The sequence below is a fragment of the Lepidochelys kempii genome, chromosome 2, assembly GCF_965140285.1.
Source record: "Lepidochelys kempii isolate rLepKem1 chromosome 2, rLepKem1.hap1, whole genome shotgun sequence".
NCBI lineage: Eukaryota > Metazoa > Chordata > Testudines > Cheloniidae > Lepidochelys > Lepidochelys kempii.
Window position 1 is genome coordinate 269,988,399 of NC_136381.1, and position 17,061 is coordinate 270,005,459.

General features: G+C 64.6%; 1 protein-coding gene across 1 annotated transcript in view; it reads left to right on the forward strand.

Moving 5' to 3' along the window:
- The window catches only part of LOC140906204 (SCO-spondin), a 122,405-nt gene that overhangs the window by 14,697 nt on the left and 90,647 nt on the right, over positions 1–17,061 (forward strand). The window contains 9 exon segments of the mRNA XM_078851346.1: positions 443–692; positions 3,861–4,041; positions 5,208–5,302; positions 6,477–6,733; positions 7,932–8,066; positions 8,626–8,828; positions 13,990–14,117; positions 15,470–15,579; positions 16,048–16,197. Coding sequence (XP_078707472.1) covers positions 443–692; positions 3,861–4,041; positions 5,208–5,302; positions 6,477–6,733; positions 7,932–8,066; positions 8,626–8,828; positions 13,990–14,117; positions 15,470–15,579; positions 16,048–16,197 — 1,509 coding nt within the window.

Consider the following 17,061-nt stretch of genomic DNA (forward strand, 5'->3'; position numbering starts at 1 on the left):
GATGGGTGCTGGAGAAGGGGCGGGGGGATGGGCGGGGGTTGGGCTCTGGGGAAGGGGAGGGGGTGGGCACTGGAGCGGGGGATGGGTGCTGGAGAAGGGGCGGGGGGATGGGCGGGGGTTGGGCTCTGGGGAAGGGGAGGGGGTGGGCACTGGAGAGGGGGGATGGGCGCTGGAGAAGGGGTGGGGGAGGGGATGGGCGGGGGATGGGCTCTGGGGAAGGGGAGGGGGTGGGCGCTGGAGAGGGGGGATGGGTGCTGGAGAAGGGGCGGGGAGAAGATGGGCGGGGGGCGGGCTCTGGGGAGGGGGAGGGCTGGGCGCTGGAGAAGGCGGGGAATGGGCCCTGGAGCCGGGGGGTTGGGGCACGAGGCAGGTCTCTGCTCTCGGCGAGGAAGCTGGGGGTGCCTGTGCTAAGGCCCCCTCCCCCCTCTCCCTCTCCCCACAGCGGTGCCGTGCAGCGGGGGGCAGGTCTACCAGGAGTGCAGCGCCCCCTGCGGGAAGAGCTGTGCCGATCTGCGCATGGGGGCGGCCAGCTCCTGCCAGGCCCTGGCCGTGTGCGTGGCCGGCTGTAACTGCCCCGAGGGACTGGTGCTGGACGACAGCGGGCAGTGCGTCCCGCCGGGCATGTGCCCCTGCGAGCACGGGGGTGAGACCTACCCGCCCGGCAGCAAGGTCCACAGGAGCTGCAACGCCTGGTGCGTAGCCCTGCCCCGCTCCCCGCTGCCCTGGGCATAGAGAGGGTCGCATGGCAGAGCCTCCTGCACCAGCACCTCCCTCCAAGCTGGTGGGGCAGGCTGTGGGCCCAGCTCCCCAGCACAGCCCTTGGCTCTGCGTCACGGAGTTAGTGCCAGGCCCGGCCTGGGCAGGGGAGAGAGGGCATTGCAGCTGCCAGCCGCCCAGTCCCACCAGCACCCAGCCCAGAAAGGGACGTGGAGACTGGCAGGCTCAGGGGGGCAGGGAATGGGGCATGGGGCTTTTCCCCGCTACGGGGCGCTGGTTCCCATCCAGCCGCAGAGCAGGGACTGGCTGGCACAGGGGGGCAGGGAATGGGGCATGGGGCTTTTCCCCGCTACGGGGCGCTGGTTCCCATCCAGCTGCAGAGCAGGGACTGGCTGGCACAGGGGGGCAGGGAATGGGGCACGGGGCCAGATCAGACTGTAACTTGCTGTCTGGTGGTCCCTGCGTGAAAACCCCCCAGCACAGCAGGCTTGAACTGCCCCAGCAGAGAGCACAGGCAGACTGGGCCAAGGGCCTGCCCTTCCCTCTGCTCCTAGAGGGGACCCCAGGGGCAGGGCTGCCGCTGGTGCTCAGGGATTGGGGGAGAGGAACCCAAGCTGCCTGCAGCTGCTATTGCAATGAGCCATGCTGGTACCTCTGGGGCCCGATCCTTCCCCCTCAGGATAGGAGTAACTCCTGCTGTTGTTCCCGGGGGCTGCTTGTATCCTGCCGTAGGAGAATCTGGCCCCTGCGGGCTATTCATAGTGTGTGCACATGCGGAACTCACTGCCACAGGATCCTGCGAAGGGCAAGGACTATTCAGAGCTGGGTTAGAGCCTGCGGAGAGAGAGGCCTGCAGGGCTGCGCTGGGGCAGTGTTCCCAGGGCGGCCAGCCCTCAGGGAGGGGCGGGAGGGGCGCCCAGCTCTCTCCCCTCAGATGGGGTGAGGTGGTGGTAGGAGATGTCTGATGAAATCACCCTATGGCCTGTTTCTGATGGCACCACAGGATAGGTGGATTTCATTGAATGTCTCTGCCACATGACGCCGGCTCCCGCCCCGCGCGTGGCCTGAGCCACGGACCATCCACCACGCGCCGGGAGAGCCAGGAGGCTCTGGGAGGGTCCTGGCCCGGGAGAAGCACACGCAGCAAGGAACCCCAGCCCCTGGCAGGGGAATCCAGGCAGATGGCAACCGCCTGGCTGAGCCCTTCTGCCAGCACGTGCGGGATCTCACGAGCTAAGCAGGGTAGAGCCAGGTCACGATGGGATGGGAGCTGCAGGGAGGGGTGCTGTCCCCTGAGTCAGTGCTGACCCCAATGTGGTGCTGGGGAGCAGGGCGGGGGCTGGGCAGGGGGCCCGGGCTGGGGCTGCGGGGAGTGTAGGGGGGGCTCAGCAGGAGGCAGGGGCTGCGGGGAGTGGGGTGGGGGCTCAGCAGGAGGTGGGGGGACTGGGGTGGGGGCTCGGCAGGGGGTGGGGGCTGCGGGGAGTGGGGTGGGGGCTCGGCAGGGGCTGCAGGGAGTGGGCTCAGTGGGAGGCTTGGGGAGCGGGGTGGGGGCTCGGCAGGGGGCAGGAGCCGGGGAGCGGGGCGGGGGCTGCGAGGAGCGGGGCGGGGGCTCGGCAGGGGGCGGGGGCTGCGGGGAGCGGGGCGGGGGCTCGGCAGGAGGCGGGGGCTGCGAGGAGCGGGGCGGGGGCTCGGCAGGGGGCAGGGGCTGCGGGGAGCGGGGTGGGGGCTCGGCAGGGGGCGGGGGCTGCGGGGAGTGGGGTGGGGGCTCAGCAGGAGGTGGGGGGACTGGGGTGGGGGCTCGGCAGGGGGCGGGGGCTGCGGGGAGTGGGGTGGGGGCTCGGCAGGGGCTGCAGGGAGTGGGCTCAGTGGGAGGCTTGGGGAGCGGGGTGGGGGCTCGGCAGGGGGCAGGAGCCGGGGAGCGGGGCGGGGGCTGCGAGGAGCGGGGCGGGGGCTCGGCAGGGGGCGGGGGCTGCGGGGAGCGGGGCGGGGGCTCGGCAGGAGGCGGGGGCTGCGAGGAGCGGGGCGGGGGCTCGGCAGGGGGCAGGGGCTGCGGGGAGCGGGGTGGGGGCTCGGCAGGGGGCGGGGGCTGCGGGGAGTGGGGTGGGGGCTCAGCAGGAGGTGGGGGGACTGGGGTGGGGGCTCGGCAGGGGGCGGGGGCTGCGGGGAGTGGGGTGGGGGCTCGGCAGGGGCTGCAGGGAGTGGGCTCAGTGGGAGGCTTGGGGAGCGGGGTGGGGGCTCGGCAGGGGGCAGGAGCCGGGGAGCGGGGCGGGGGCTGCGAGGAGCGGGGCGGGGGCTCGGCAGGGGGCGGGGGCTGCGAGGAGCGGGGCGGGGGCTCGGCAGGGGGCGGGGGCTGCGGGGAGCGGTGCGGGGGCTCGGCAGGGGGTGGGGGCTGCGGGGAGCGGGCCAGGGGCTCAGTGCGGGGCGCTCTCCCCTCCGTCAGTGCTGCCCCGTGCTCTGCTGGGGCTCCGTGCTGCCGTGAGGGATCCCCAGCCCTTTCCGGGACAGGGCCAGGACCGGCTGGCTCCCAGGAGCGCTGGGCAGAGGGGGCCCCGTTGCCTGACCTGGGTCAGGGTATGAAGGGTGACCCCGGGGCAGGGCCGGGCTGCCCTGGCTCCGGTGACACCGTGTAGAGGCTGCGAAGGGCGGGGGGACCCCAGCGGCTGCGAGGTGCCCATGGGCTGCTTTGCCGGGACTCCGGGCTCGTGGGCTGCACCACTGCTGAAGCAGGGCTTGGGGAAGTGCCCCGTTCCAGAGCGGCGCTGAATCATGGAATATCAGGGTTGGAAGGGACCTCCGGAGGTATCTAGTCCCACCCCCATGAGTCTCGGGGGACCTGGGCTGGATTTGTGCAGGGCGCCGCGTGCTCTGGCTGGGTACCTGGGGGGACGCCCAGGACCATGCGGGGGCACGAGCAGAGAGCTGGGTTTCGCGTAGGAGCCGCCGGAGCGCGTCAGCCCGGGGTCCTGTACCGAGCGTGGCCAGTCCCAGCTGTGTCCGGGGAAGGCGCGAGGACCCTGCAGTGGGCCGGGATGGGCCGGGGGTGAGGAAAGCTTCCCCCTAAAGCCTCCATCTGACGTGGAGGGTTCGTCCGGGGCGGGCTGGTCGCTGCGGGCGTTCCCCTTACCCGTGGCCCTGCCTTGCAGCGTCTGTGTGAACGGGCTGTGGAACTGCACCGACGACAGCTGCCCCGAAGCCGCCTTCTGCCCCGGGGAGCTGGTCTACGCCTACGGGTCCTGCCTGCGCACCTGCGCCACTGCCGAGGGCAACCTGAGCTGCCCGGGCCTCTCCGACGGCTGCGTCTGCCCGCCAGGCACCGTCTTCCTCGTGAGTCTCCCGTTCCCTCCCCTGGCTCTGCCCCAGTCTGGGAGCGTCTGGGGAGCCTGGCCCGGCACGGAGACACGAGCCCTGGCAGCTTGTCTCGCGGTGGGCCGGGCATGGGGGGCGGTGTGAGCCTGTCACGGACCCATAGGGTCGGGGCTGCGCTCCCAGCTTTGGAACAGTCTCTGGGAGGCCCCTTCAATGTGCCAGCCCCCCTGGGGGTCCCACTCTTCCTCCAGGGTGAGCCACACGGCCTCACTGCCCCATAGATTGGCCTTGTGGGCCTGCAGCCCCCACTCCCCATGAGCTCCGGGCCACGAGTCCCCCGGAGACAGCCCCTGAGGGAGACTCGGCTGCTCTGCAGGGATCAGGACTCTGGAGAGGCACTCCCAGCACGGGCACAGCCGAGTTCAGTTGTTAGCTGGTGCCCAGCCTAGGGGCCCTTAGGGCAGCCCGGGGCAATGAAAGGTGAAGCAGGGTCCGTCCTGGCCAGCCCCAAGCCCAGCCCGGCTGTGGGGAACCCTTGGGTCCGGCTCTGTCTGGGTGGCCTCCTTGGTCAGACTCTAGGTGGGAGCCCCGACTCCTTCCAGCCCCCAACTCTTGTCTCCACCTCCCTGCTCCCAGCCCTGTGTTCTCCAGCCGGGGATCCTTGTCCAGCCCCCGCTGCAGAGACAGGGCGGAGGGGGAGCCCATCTCTCCCTGGGTCTTCGTTGCTAGGTGTCAATATCCTGGCATCTGGATTTGCCATTGTCTTCTCAGGAGCTCCACTGAGATGGGGACTAGGCCCAGCCAGCTCGGGACACCCACACCCATGTCTCAGCCTGCCCTGAGAGCAACTGCCCCCCCGCCACCCACTGGTAACAAAGCAGCACTCAGGGGAAACTGAGGCACACACAGGCTCTCAAAAACATGACAAAGCATTCCCATGTTGTGGCAGAGCCGGGAGCATTCCCAGCCCTTCCACGCAGAGGCTGAGCCCCTTGGGCAGGGGAGGGGAGATCTTTCACCTCCAGACACCTAGGTTGATCCCCGGCTTGGGCTGGATCCCTCTCCCGGGGGAGCCTTGCAGACCTGCCCAACGCAGAGTGGTCTGGGCCACCCCCGCCCTGCCCTGGTCTCTTGGGAGCTCTGGGGCCACGAGGCCATTGTCACGCTCCCCTTCCTCCCCCCAGAACGAGCGCTGCGTCTCCCCGGACGAGTGTCCCTGCCACCATAACGGCAGGCTGTACCAGCCCAACGACACCATCACCAAGGACTGCAACACCTGGTAAGGGCGCCCAGGGATCCGAAAGCCCTGAGCGAGGATTGCCACGTGGAGGGAGCAGGCCGTGGTGGTGGGCTGCTGTGGAGGGCAGGGCTGAGCTGGCATAGTGCTAAGGAGCCAAGTGGGATGTGCCGGTGCTGTGCCCGGGGCTGGGGGGCTGGCAGTGCCCGGGGCTGGGGGGGCTGGCAGGCCCCAGAATGGTGTCAGGGCCTAGGGCCAGGGGTGCTGGCAGTGCCGGGGGGGGCTGGCGGTGCCCGGGATGCTGGCAGTGCCCAGGCCTGGGGCTGCTGGCAGAGCTGGGGGTGCTGGTGAGGCCTGGGGCAGGGGTGCTGGCAGTACCCAGGCCTGGGGGTGCCTCGGGCCGGGGGGTGGCGGTGGCTGGTGGTGCCCAGGGCTGGGGATGCTGGGGATGCCCGGGTCTGCAGTGTGGCTGAGCCCCATGTCACGGAGTCCCCGGGCGATGCTCTGGAGCTGCTCCCCATGAAGCCAGGCAGGACTCTGGGGAAGTCTCCTCTCTGGGAGCAGCCTGTCTGCAGGACACACAGCTCACCCGGCTTCCACCTTCCTGGGTCTGACCTCGGAGCCTTCAGCCTCCTCTGCCCCTCCCTGTGCTTCCCACAGCCAGTCTGCCCAGGCGGGGTCCTGGGGAGGCCAGGGGGTCCTGCCCCCCAACTCCGCAGTCAGACGGGACTCTCAGCCAGCCAGTAAAACGGAAGGTTTATTAGATGACAGGAACATGGTCTAACACAAAGCTTGTAGGTGCAGAGAACAGGACCCCTCAGCCGGGTCCATTTTGGGGGGCAGTGAGCCAGACAACCACGTCTGCCCTTCACTCCATGTCCCAGCCAGCCCTAAACTGAAACTCCCTCCAGTCCCTCCTCCTCTGGGCTTTGTTCCTTTCCGGAGCCAGGAGGTCACCTGATCCCTTTGTTCTCCAAGCCTTCAGCTCTCACCTTGCAGGGGGGAAGGGCCCAGGCCATCAGTTGGCAGGAGACAGGGTGTTGGACATTTATGTACCCTGGCCCTTTGCTCTGCAACAGTGACACCCCCTTATCCCGCCCCCTAGAGACTTAAGAAGTGCGTAGGGGAAACTGAGGCACCCCCGCACTATTCAGAGGAAACATTAAGAACAGTCCTGCTTCGTCACACCCCGACACCCCTCTCCCTTCCTGTGCAGCGAGTGCCGGAGCCGTCGCTGGCAGTGCAGCACCCACCACTGCGTGGGCACCTGCGTGGCCACGGGAGACCCGCACTACGTCACCTTCGATGGGCGGGCCTTCTCCTTCCTGGGGGACTGCGAGTACGTCCTGGCACGCGAGGGCAGCGGCCTCTTCACCGTCACCTCCGAGAACGTGCCCTGCGGCACCAGCGGCGTGACCTGCACCAAGTCTGTGGTGGTGGTGATCGGGAACGCCGTCATCCACCTCCTGAGAGGTGGGGGGCCGTGGGGGGAGAGGGGGCAGAGCACTAGGGGTTCCCGGCTGGCCCCTGGGCAGGCCAGGCCAGAGCCAGGCTCTCCAGGCCAGTCTGTCCCCCAAGTAGGAGCTTGCGGGTTCCCAGGCCAGGCTGAGTTCGTGTCTCTCATCGGGGCCCCTCTGCCCAGCCGCTGCTGCTCCCCCGCAAGCCCCGCGCGGACCTGCACCCGCTGGCTGGCAGCCCCAGCCCGCGCCCCACGCGGCTCTGCAAACGGCTCTGCTTCTGTGCCTCCAGCCGCCTCCTGGCCTGGCTCAACTCAGCACCCTGCCCCCTGGCCTGGCCAGGAGCAAGGGGGTGTGCGCTGAGGAGGGAGGGGAGGGGCGTTGTAAGTTCCCTGGTTAGCAGAGCCGTCGCAGTTGAAGTGGGTGGGGTTGCATTTCATTGCATTGCAGGCTGGCAGCATCGTGGTGTGGTGCATTACAGTGAGTTGCATCTCCGCGCGGGGCGTGGGGTATGGATTGCAGCGCGGCGTGGTCCATCGCAGTCCGATGCGGTGCATTCCTTTGCATCACAGTGGGGTGTGCGACATTATGTGGAACCGCCGTGCGGTGCATTGTATTCTGTCGCGGAGTGGTGCGTTACGTGGTATTGCATCCCGGGGCGGGGCGTTGCGCTGCATCGCAGGGCAGTGCCATGTGGCGAGTTGCAGCATAGAACGGTGCAGTATATTGAATCGCAGGGAGCTGCGTTGCTCACGGGTTGGTGCCTTACGTTGCATTGCAGGGCGTTGCGTTGCATTGCACTGCAGGGCGTTGCATTGCATTGCACTGCAGGGTGCTGTCTTGCGTTGCATTGCATTGCAGGGCGTTGCGTTGCATTGCACTGCAGGGTGCTGTCTTGCGTTGCATTGCATTGCATTGCAGGGCGTTGCGTTGCATTGCACTGCAGGGTGCTGTCTTGCATTGCATTACACTGCAGGGCGTTGCGTTGCATTGCACTGCAGGGTGCTGTCTTGCGTTGCATTGCATGGCACGGCGTTGCATTGCATCACAGAGCGGTCCGGTGCATTGCATCGTGGGGTGGCGGGGTGCCGCGGTCGTTCTGCACTGTGCTGTGTTTCCCAGGCTGTGCGCTGTGCAGGGCCCTGCGGCCGGGTAGGGGAGCTCCCCAGACACTGACTGTCCCTCTACGCTCTGATTTTTCTACCTGTGGCCAGGAAAGGACGTGACAGTGAACGGAGTCTCAGTGCGGCCCCCAAAGACCTACAGCGGGAATGGCCTGACCCTGGAGCGAGCTGGCGTCTTCCTCATCCTCATCTCCCAGCTGGGGCTGAGCGTGCTCTGGGACGGAGGTGAGGCCCTGCCAGGCCGAGGGGGCGGGGCCCTGCCAGGCCGCAAGGGGCGGGGCCCTGTCTGGCCGAGGGGGCGGGGCCTTGCCAGGTGGGACATGGGAAGCACATGGCTTGTTTCCCTGATGGCCTCATGGGCTGTCACCTGGGCCCCGCTGCCCTTCTGTGACTCCTGGAAATCAGTGAGAAGACGAACTTGTTCCATCTGATCTGCCCTGTGGCCCGGGGCAGGGTCGCTCCCTATAGTCTGTGCTCCAGGGCTTTGCCCAGCTGAGTCAGAAACCTCCCTAGCCATGGGGCTGCCCCCTGCCCTGTTGTGTCCAGTGCTTCTCTCTGTCGATCCTTATGCTTGCCGTACAGGCTGGGGCACCCAGCCGTTCCCCCGCTGCAGTAAGATCCTGGTGGTACACTACGGTTAGGCTGAATTTCCCCCAGAGCCTGGTGCGGGAGCGGGGGGGCCCTGGAGGGGGTGGGGCTCCCCCCATATGGAGCTCCTGGGAATGGAGAGCTCCCATCCCTCCCCCCAGCAGAACCCCGAGCCCACTGCCCTCTGCCCCCACAGGCACCCGGGTGTACGTGAAACTGGATCCCCGGTACCAGGGCCGCGTGGCGGGGCTGTGCGGGAATTTCGACGGGGACACGGAGAATGACTTCACCAGCCGGCAGGGTGTCGTGGAGCCCACATCCGACCTGTTCGGCAACTCCTGGCGCGTCAGCCTCCTGTGCCCCGAGGTCAACAACGAAGACTTTGAGCACCCCTGCACCGTACGTCCCCAGGCAGGGGAGAGGAAACCCGTGCCCATAAGAGAGGGGAATGGGGCGGGTGCTGTGCCGGGTGGAGGCTGGGGCGCTGTCCCGGAGTCCCTAGGCGATGCTCTGGAACTGCTTCCCATGAAGCCAGGCAGGACTCTGGGGAAGTCTCCTTCCTGTGAGCAGCCTGTCTGCAGGACACACAGCTCACCCGGCTCCCACCTTCCTGGGTCTGACCTCGGAGCTTTCAGCCTCCTCTGCCCCTCTGTGCGCTTCCCACAGCGAGTCCGCCCAGGCGGGGTCCTGGGAAAGCCAGAGGGTCCTGCCCCTCAACTCCGCAGTCAGACGTGACTCTCAGCCAGCCAGTAAAACAGAGGTTTATTAGATGACAGGAACATGGTCTAACACAGAGCTTGTAGGTGCAGAGAATGGGACCCCTCAGCTGGGTCCATTTTGGGGGGCCGTGAGCCAGACAACCACGTCTGTACTTCATTCCATGTCCCAGCCAGCCCCAAACTGAAGCTCCCTCCCGCCCCTCATCCTCCTCTGGGCTTTGTCCCTTTCCCGGGCCAGGAGGTCACCTGATCCCTTTGTTCTCCAACCCTTCAGCTCTCACCTTGCTGGGGGGAAGGGCCCAGGCCATCAGTTGTCAGGAAACAGGGTGTCGGCCATTCTCTGTCTCCAGACCCCTGCACACACCTGCCCTCTAGGGCTCTGCAATGATCATACACCCTTACCCCACCCCCTAGATACTTAAGAACTGCCTAGGGGAAACTGAGGCACCCCCACAATGTTCAGAGGAAACATTAAGAACAGTCCCACTTCATCACATCTCTCCCCCCTTCGAGATCGAACTGAGCGGGGTCACTTTAGCCGGTGACCTGGGGAAGTTCGAAGCCACCAGCGTTCCCATGGATGCCCCAGCATCTCTCCCATTCCTTGGTAGGAGTTACACCAGGCCCTTCCAGTTTCACGCCCTCCCTTAGGTAGGGGGTGGTCGATAGCAATCGCAGGCCGCATATGGGAATGTTTATGCGGCCTGTGCCCTTTGGCCACCCCAAAACCCCAGGGGGTCAAACTGGGATTGGGTCTTCTCCCCAACAAGCTGGCCAAACACAGCCACTTGGTTATAGGACTGTTTAACTTTCTTAACAGCTTTCACTCCATCTGAGATCTTCTAAAAGCTCTCCACACTGGATCTTTCAACAGGAAAGTCAGTGGATCCATTCACAACAGAACATTTCTGGCAGCTAGGAACTGAAACTTTCTTGATTAAATCACTTTCACACCCTTCAGTTGCAGTAAACTGCTTGCAAAGACTCCATGAGGATTCCTTTCCCTAGGGCTTGTCTATGCAACAATTCACCCCTCACAGAAATTCTGCTCTTACCCTCTTTACCAAGGGCTTGCTCTAGAGGAACACTTTCCTGAGCAACAACAGACTCCTTCTGGGTCTCCCTTACATCCAGAATCACCTCTGGCCCATCCGGCGGATTCCTACACAATCCCCTTTCAGGCAAACTTACAGACTTCCTAGATAAAAGGTCAGAAGCATTCTCCTTCCCTTTGCCACACATAAGTTCAGGAATCTTTTCCTTCTTGCTGCAGGTTTCCACACCCTCAGTAGGTAACACAATCACATCACCTTCATGCTCTCCTTGTGCCCTGGCTAGGATCTCACCCTGATTAGACCGAGTTGCGACACCCTTTCCCAACAACACACTAGCAACAGGCAAAATACAAGCACCAGAATTGTCTGGGCTCTGGGATTTTACATAGACACTAACTGGGTGCGATCTAGTTACCGGGCCATTCTCCCGAGCAGACACAAACTTAGGACCCTTCCCTTCCTGGGCTTTAGCTGAGTCCAGAACCAACTCTGAGACAACTGCACGACCCTCAACCATCACAGGCTGAAAGGCCCCTTCTGTCTGCTCCACAGACAAAGAAGAGCCGGACACACTTTCTCCTTTCCCAGACACACAGCTTGGGATCTCATTCCCCTGGTCCCAGCACACAAGGCTGGTCACAGACAGCTGGTTGGAGATCAGGGTAGCTCCCTCCATAGGCAAGTCAATACCCCTGACAGACAAAGGCACGTTTCCTTCCCTGTCACAATTCTCCACCCAGGTAACAGGTAAGGTCCAGACCACTCATCTTCCACTTTCCTCGCCTTCCCACCCTGCTGACTAGACAAAGCCATCAGCTCACAAGGCTGCCTAGGCTCATCCAGTCTTTCCTTACCAAGCACCTTGCCACTCCCCACAGATCCCCTGCCCTGCCTGTGTCTCCCCCCCCCTTAGCTGGGGTCTCAGCTCCCACTGTGCTCAGCCCTGCCCTTGCTGTCCCAGTGGGGGTAGGTTTCAGAGTAACAGCCGTGTTAGTCTGTATTCGCAAAAAGAAAAGGAGTACTTGTGGCACCTTAGAGACTAACCAATTTATTAGAGCATAAGCTTTCGTGAGCTACAGCTTATGCTCTAATAAATTGGTTAGTCTCTAAGGTGCCACAAGTACTCCTTTTCTTTTTTCCAGTGGGGGTAGGCAGCGAGCTCGCTGCTTTCCTCACTGCATCAGAGCCAGCGTGAGCCCCCTCTCCAGTGTGCAAGGGGGCGGGGAGCATCTCTCTGTCCCACCCAGCTCAAGGGGTCTAGTTACAAGCAGGCAGGTAGCCTGAGCCTAGCCGCTCCTCCCCCCTGCCAGCCAGGTCATCTGCATTTTCACTGACCATTTCCCTCTCCACTTATTGGTTCCCTGGATTCAAATTCAAACCCTTGGCCTTTACAGGAGCAAGGCCTGGATTCTATCCCAAACAGACACAGTCACCCCACAACAGGATCTCGCAGCCAATGTCCTGGAGAACCCCAAGACCAGCCAGCCCCACCCCTCCTGGGTCTGCACAGAGATCTGGGCCATAGGCAGGGCGAGGGGCTTCGTCCTTGGGACCCTCACGCAGCTCACACAGCCCCTCAGCATCTGAGGCTGCACCACCCAGGGCCTGACACCAGTTTTCTCTGTCCCAGGAATGTCTCCCCATTGACCATCACCTTCCGCTCCCACTGGGGGTCCGAGGGGCCTGGCCCCAGGAAACTCCACACAGACATATAGGCTGGGACCAGGAGTGGGAGCCTGTCCACCTCCCCACCCATCTGGCTGATGGAGTCTATGGCCTTGGGACCCAGCAAGGGACCTAGACACTGAAGCTTTTCCGCAGGGTCCCCTTGGTTCAAATCGCCAGCCTGCTCAAAGGCAGTGAGGTGGCATCCACATCCCCCTCCCCCTTAACCAGGGGCAGCAATTTAGTCTCGAGGTTCCCTGCGGAACTGGCCCCCCGGGGTCTATCCCCACTCACCCCGGGGGGTCCCCTAGGCCTCTCCGCTCCCCCACCGCCAGTTCATGCCTCTCGGGCTCTCGCTGTCTCTCACAGTCCTCTTGCTCTCTTGCACTCAGCTCCAATCCCGTCCTTCTCCGATCCCCCGATGGGGAACCTGATCATGAAGACCCCTGTCTGGTTGGGGACAGGAGTCTTGGGGATGCCTGGCTCCCACTCCAGCTGCTCCCAGATCCTGCCATAGCCCCATTTGGGGTCAGGAAGCTGTTCCTTAGAGCGGTCATCCTCCTCCAGCTGCACGATTAACTCTGCTTTGGTGAACTTTCCAACGCTCAACCCTCTCTTCCTGCACAGGGTTACAATGTCCTTCTTAAGGAGACGGTGACAGGCCGTCACTTCGCTCTTCCCAAGTTGTTGTGGACTCACAGGCCTGTGTGCTCTTAGCTCCCCATGGTTTCCAGGGAGAACCCCTAGTGTGCCAGTCCTTCTCGAGGTCACCACCTCTTTGCCAGGGTCGAGCTGCAGACTTCTCCGCCCCTGGGACCGCTCGCTGCAATCCCCCGGGGGACCCTGTTACTGCAAAAGTCCTTCTCTCTGGTCACACACTCCCAGGGGTTAACCGCCCCCCGAAACTGTCTCTCTCTGAATCTTCAGCATGCCTGGTCCCCGTCAATCCCCCTTTGTTTTACTGCTCCCCAGTCACTTACTGCAGGAAGCGCCATCCGCGGGGTGCAGTACATCCCACCGCTGCCACCAGTTGTCACGGGGTCCCCGGGCGATGCTCTGGAACTGCTCCCCATGAAGCCAGTCAGGACTCTGGAGAAGTCTCCTCTCTGGGAGCAGACTGTGTTCAGGACACACAGCTCACACAGCTTCCACCTTCCTGGGTCTGACCTCGGAGCATTCAGCCTCCTCTGCCCCTCCGTGCGCTTCCCACAGCGAGTCTGCTCAGGCGGGGTCCTGGGGAAGCCAGAGGGTCCTGCCCCCCAACTTCGTAGTCAGATGTGACTCTCAGCCAGCCAGTAAAACAGAGGTTTATTAGACGACAGGAACATGGTCTAACACAGAGCTTGTAGGTGCAGAGAACAGGACCCCTCAGCTGGGTCCATTTTGGGGGGCAGTGAGCCAGACAACCACGTCTGCCCTTCACTCCATGTCCCAGCCAGCCCCAAACTGAAAACTCCCTCCAGCCTCTCCTCCTCTGGGCTTTCCCCTTTCCGGGGCCAGGAGGCCACCGGATTCCTTTGTTCTCCAACCCTTTTGCTCTCACCTTGCAGGGGGGAAGGGCCCAGGCCATCAGTGGCCAGGAAACAGGGTGTCGGCCATTCTCTGTGTCCAGACCCCTGCACACACCTGCCCTCTAGGGCTCTGCAATGATCATACACCCTTACCCCACCACCTAGATACTTAAAAAGAAAAGGGGGACTTGTGGCACCTTAGAGACTAACCAATTTATTTGAGCATAAGCATGATGCATCCGATGAAGTGAGCTGTAGCTCACGAAACCTTATGCTCAAATAAATTGGTTAGACTCTAAGGTGCCACAAGTCCTCCTTTTCTTTTTGCGAATACAGACTAACACGGCTGCTACTCTGAAACTAGATACTTAAGAACTGCATAGGGGAAACTGAGGCACCCCCACAATATTTAGAGGAAACATTAAGAACAGTCCCACTTTGTCACAGGCGCTGATGGCTGGAGTGTGGTGGGGGTGGACGGGAGGCTGGGATGTTGCTGCAGCGGGGGTGCAGGGGTCTTGCAGTGGCTGGGAATTCGGGGTGCTGGGATGCAGAGGTGTTGCAGTGTCTGGGGATTCGGGGTGCTCACATTCCTGTCTCTGGTTCCCAGGTGAATGCTCACCGTGGGACCTGGGCCCGGAAGCGCTGCAGTATCATGATGCAGCATCTCTTTGCCCCGTGCCACGAGGAGGTGCCCTGCCAGCAGTTCTACGACTGGTGTGTCTTCGATGCCTGCGGGTAGGTGCCGGGGGCTGGGCTGGGCAGGGCGGCTGGCTCTGGGGCCTGGGCGCTGAGCGCTGGTGAGGGGTGGTGTCATGAACCCAGAGGCCCGGTACTATTGCACGGTGTGGAGCAGTCCCTGGGAGGACCCCTCTGTGTGTCAGCCCCCTCAGGGTCGCACTCTCACAGGGATCCGCCCCTCAGCTTCCCCACCTCCCGGGACCAAACCTCAGAGCCGTCAGCCCCCCTGCTTCACGCCCGGCGCTCCCCTCAGCGAGTCCACTGGGTTGGACCCAGGAGGGAGACTTGCACCCCCAAAGGGAGCAACGCACCCCGACTTCCTGACTCCGCAGTGACTCTCGGCCAGCGTGTGACTGCAGGAGGGACGTCTGAGCACAGCACAGAAAATCCTTGGTTACCATAGAGAAGAGAAAGTTACGGCATAGTCCATCGGGGTCGGTCCCAGAGCTGTGACCCCTCTTTGGACCCAGTCCAGAAGCTTCTCCCCTGCCTCAGCAGCCCACACTTAATAGCCCCACCTGGCTCCTCCCCAGCCCTTTGTCCTCCAGCTGGACACACGGACACACACAAACAGGGCCTCTGTCTATGGTCATTTGTTGCTAGGTGCCAAATGTCTGGGCAATTGCAATGGTCATTGTCTTCTGGGACTGTCCAGGGGTGTGGGCCCCAGGCAGCCTGGCCCTCTGGGGCTCTGCAAAGAGTAAACAACCCTTTCCCCCACCCAGTTACCCAAGTACCACATAGGGGAAACTGAGGCACGCACATTATTCATACATTCTGAGCAATTCCCACTCCGTCACAGGCGGCAGGGCTGCAAGGCTGCCCCATGCCGTTCCCTGCAGCCAGTGGTCTGTGCAGGCTTTGGTGTGAGAGCTGGGCAGTGGGTGCTGGCCTCCCCTGGCTCTGCTCACCATTACAGCTGGCCCCGACAGCCCGGGGATCGCCTTGCTGGGGAGAGGGTGTTTCGTGAGGGGCTCAGGGCTGGCGTGAGGGATGCTAGGGAGGGAGCAAGAGCCCCCCAGGGCGAGTGGCGCCAGCCTGGCCTCTAGAGAAGGGGCAGGAGGCTGAATTTGTGTGTCCCTGGGGGGGTCGGTGCATCGGGGGGGTCGGTGCACAGGGGGAGCTCGGGGCTGAAGGGGCCCAGGCTGGCTTCCCCCTGCCCTCGGGGAGCCCCGGTCTGAGCATGGAGCCCGGGTTCCCCTCCCCTCCCACGGTCAGTAGGGAAGCACGCTGGACAGGGAGATGAATCCCCCACTGCAGGTCACATCTGGCTTGTGGGCGGTGCGCGCCCGGCCGTCGGCTGCCCCTCCCCGGCTGCCGGCGGCTGATGCGGCGCTGTGTGTGGGCAGGTGCGATGCCGGGGGGGACTGCGAGTGTCTGTGCACGGCCATCGCCGCCTACGCCGAGGAGTGTAACAAGCGCGGGGTGTACGTCCGCTGGAGGAGCCAGGAGCTGTGCCGTAAGTGCCCCCCCGCCCCCAGGGCCCCGCAGCAACAGCCCTGGGCTGAGCCTGGAGAGGGGCTGGGGCTGGCAGTCATGGGCAGAGCTCCTGTGTGGGCCAGGAGGCCTCCTTGGGCCGGGGGCTCCCCCTAGGGCTGTTTGCTCCCCTGCCACAGCTGCGGGGTCCATCGCAGAGAGTGACCAGCCGCGGGAATCCGGCTAGCTGTCCGGGGCTGGAGGGGCGGGACGGAGTTGGAGGGGGGCAGGACACAGAGCCCAGGCCCTGTGGGTTTGCCCTCTCCCCCCCCATCCCTGCCCCAGCCGGCGGCAGCTGCAGGTTTCCAGGCCAGGCTGGAGGCGGGAGGGCTCTGTTTCCCCGGGCTGGGGCCGTTAGCAGCGTGTAGCCCCCACACCTGGCTCCCAGGCCTCCTCAGCCCCCGGAGAGCCAGCGCCTGGCCGGTGGCAGTGACCCCTGCCTCCCTGCCAGCCATGCAGTGCGATAACGGGCTGGAGTACGAAGCCTGCGGCCCCGCCTGCCCCCAGACCTGCAAGAACTTCGGCCTGGAGCCCGCCGAGCACTGTGATGCCATCTCCTGCGTGGAGGGCTGCTTCTGCCCCGACGGCAGGGTCCTGCATGGTGAGCTGCTGGGGGCTGGGCGGTGACGGGGGCGCTGGGGTGACTGGAGGCTGGGGGCAGGGCGGTGACGCTGGGGGCAGGGACAGGGGGCGCTGGGGGGCGGGACGGGGGCGCTAGGGCCAGGACGGGGGCGCTGGGGGCAGGGCGGGGACTGGGTGCTGGGGGGCGGGACGGGAATGCTGCGGGCGGGACGGGGGCACTGGGGGCGGGGACGGGGCGCTGGGGGCAGGGACAGGGGGCGCTGGGGGCAGAGCAGGGACTGGACGCTGGTGGCAGGACAGGGGCACTGGGGGCAGGGCAGGGACGGGGGCGCTGGGGGCAGGACGGGGGTGCTGGGGGCTGGGACGAGACGCTGGGGCCGGGACGGGGGCGCTGGGGGCAGGACAGGGGCGCTGGGGGCAGGGCGGGGACGGGGGCGCTGGGGGCAGGACGGGGGTGCTGGGGGCTGGGACGAGACGCTGGGGCCGGGACGGGGGCGCTGGGGGCGGGAAGGGGGTGCCACGGCTGCCTCCGTTTCCAGCAGGTCTCCGGCCCCTGCGCCCCGTGCTGGAGTGTGGGGAGACGGAGCCTGTCCCAGGTGTGACTTGGGGCCTGGATGGGCCACACTGAGCATGCCCCACTCAGGGCAGGCTGCCAGAAATGGGGAGACAACCCCCAAAAGTGGTGGTTTATTCCGGGGTTAGAGTCACCGGGCCAGTAACAAAAGGCAACTCGCTCTTGTGTCACCACGTTGGTTCACAAGCAGCCCAAACCACAGTCCCCCTTCAGCGTCCCAGCCCCTGGCTCCCTGTCAGGCTTTTGCAAGTGCCCAGAGCAGGAAGGGCCCAGCTGCGATGTCACAGCCCAATGCAGGGGAAGTCACTG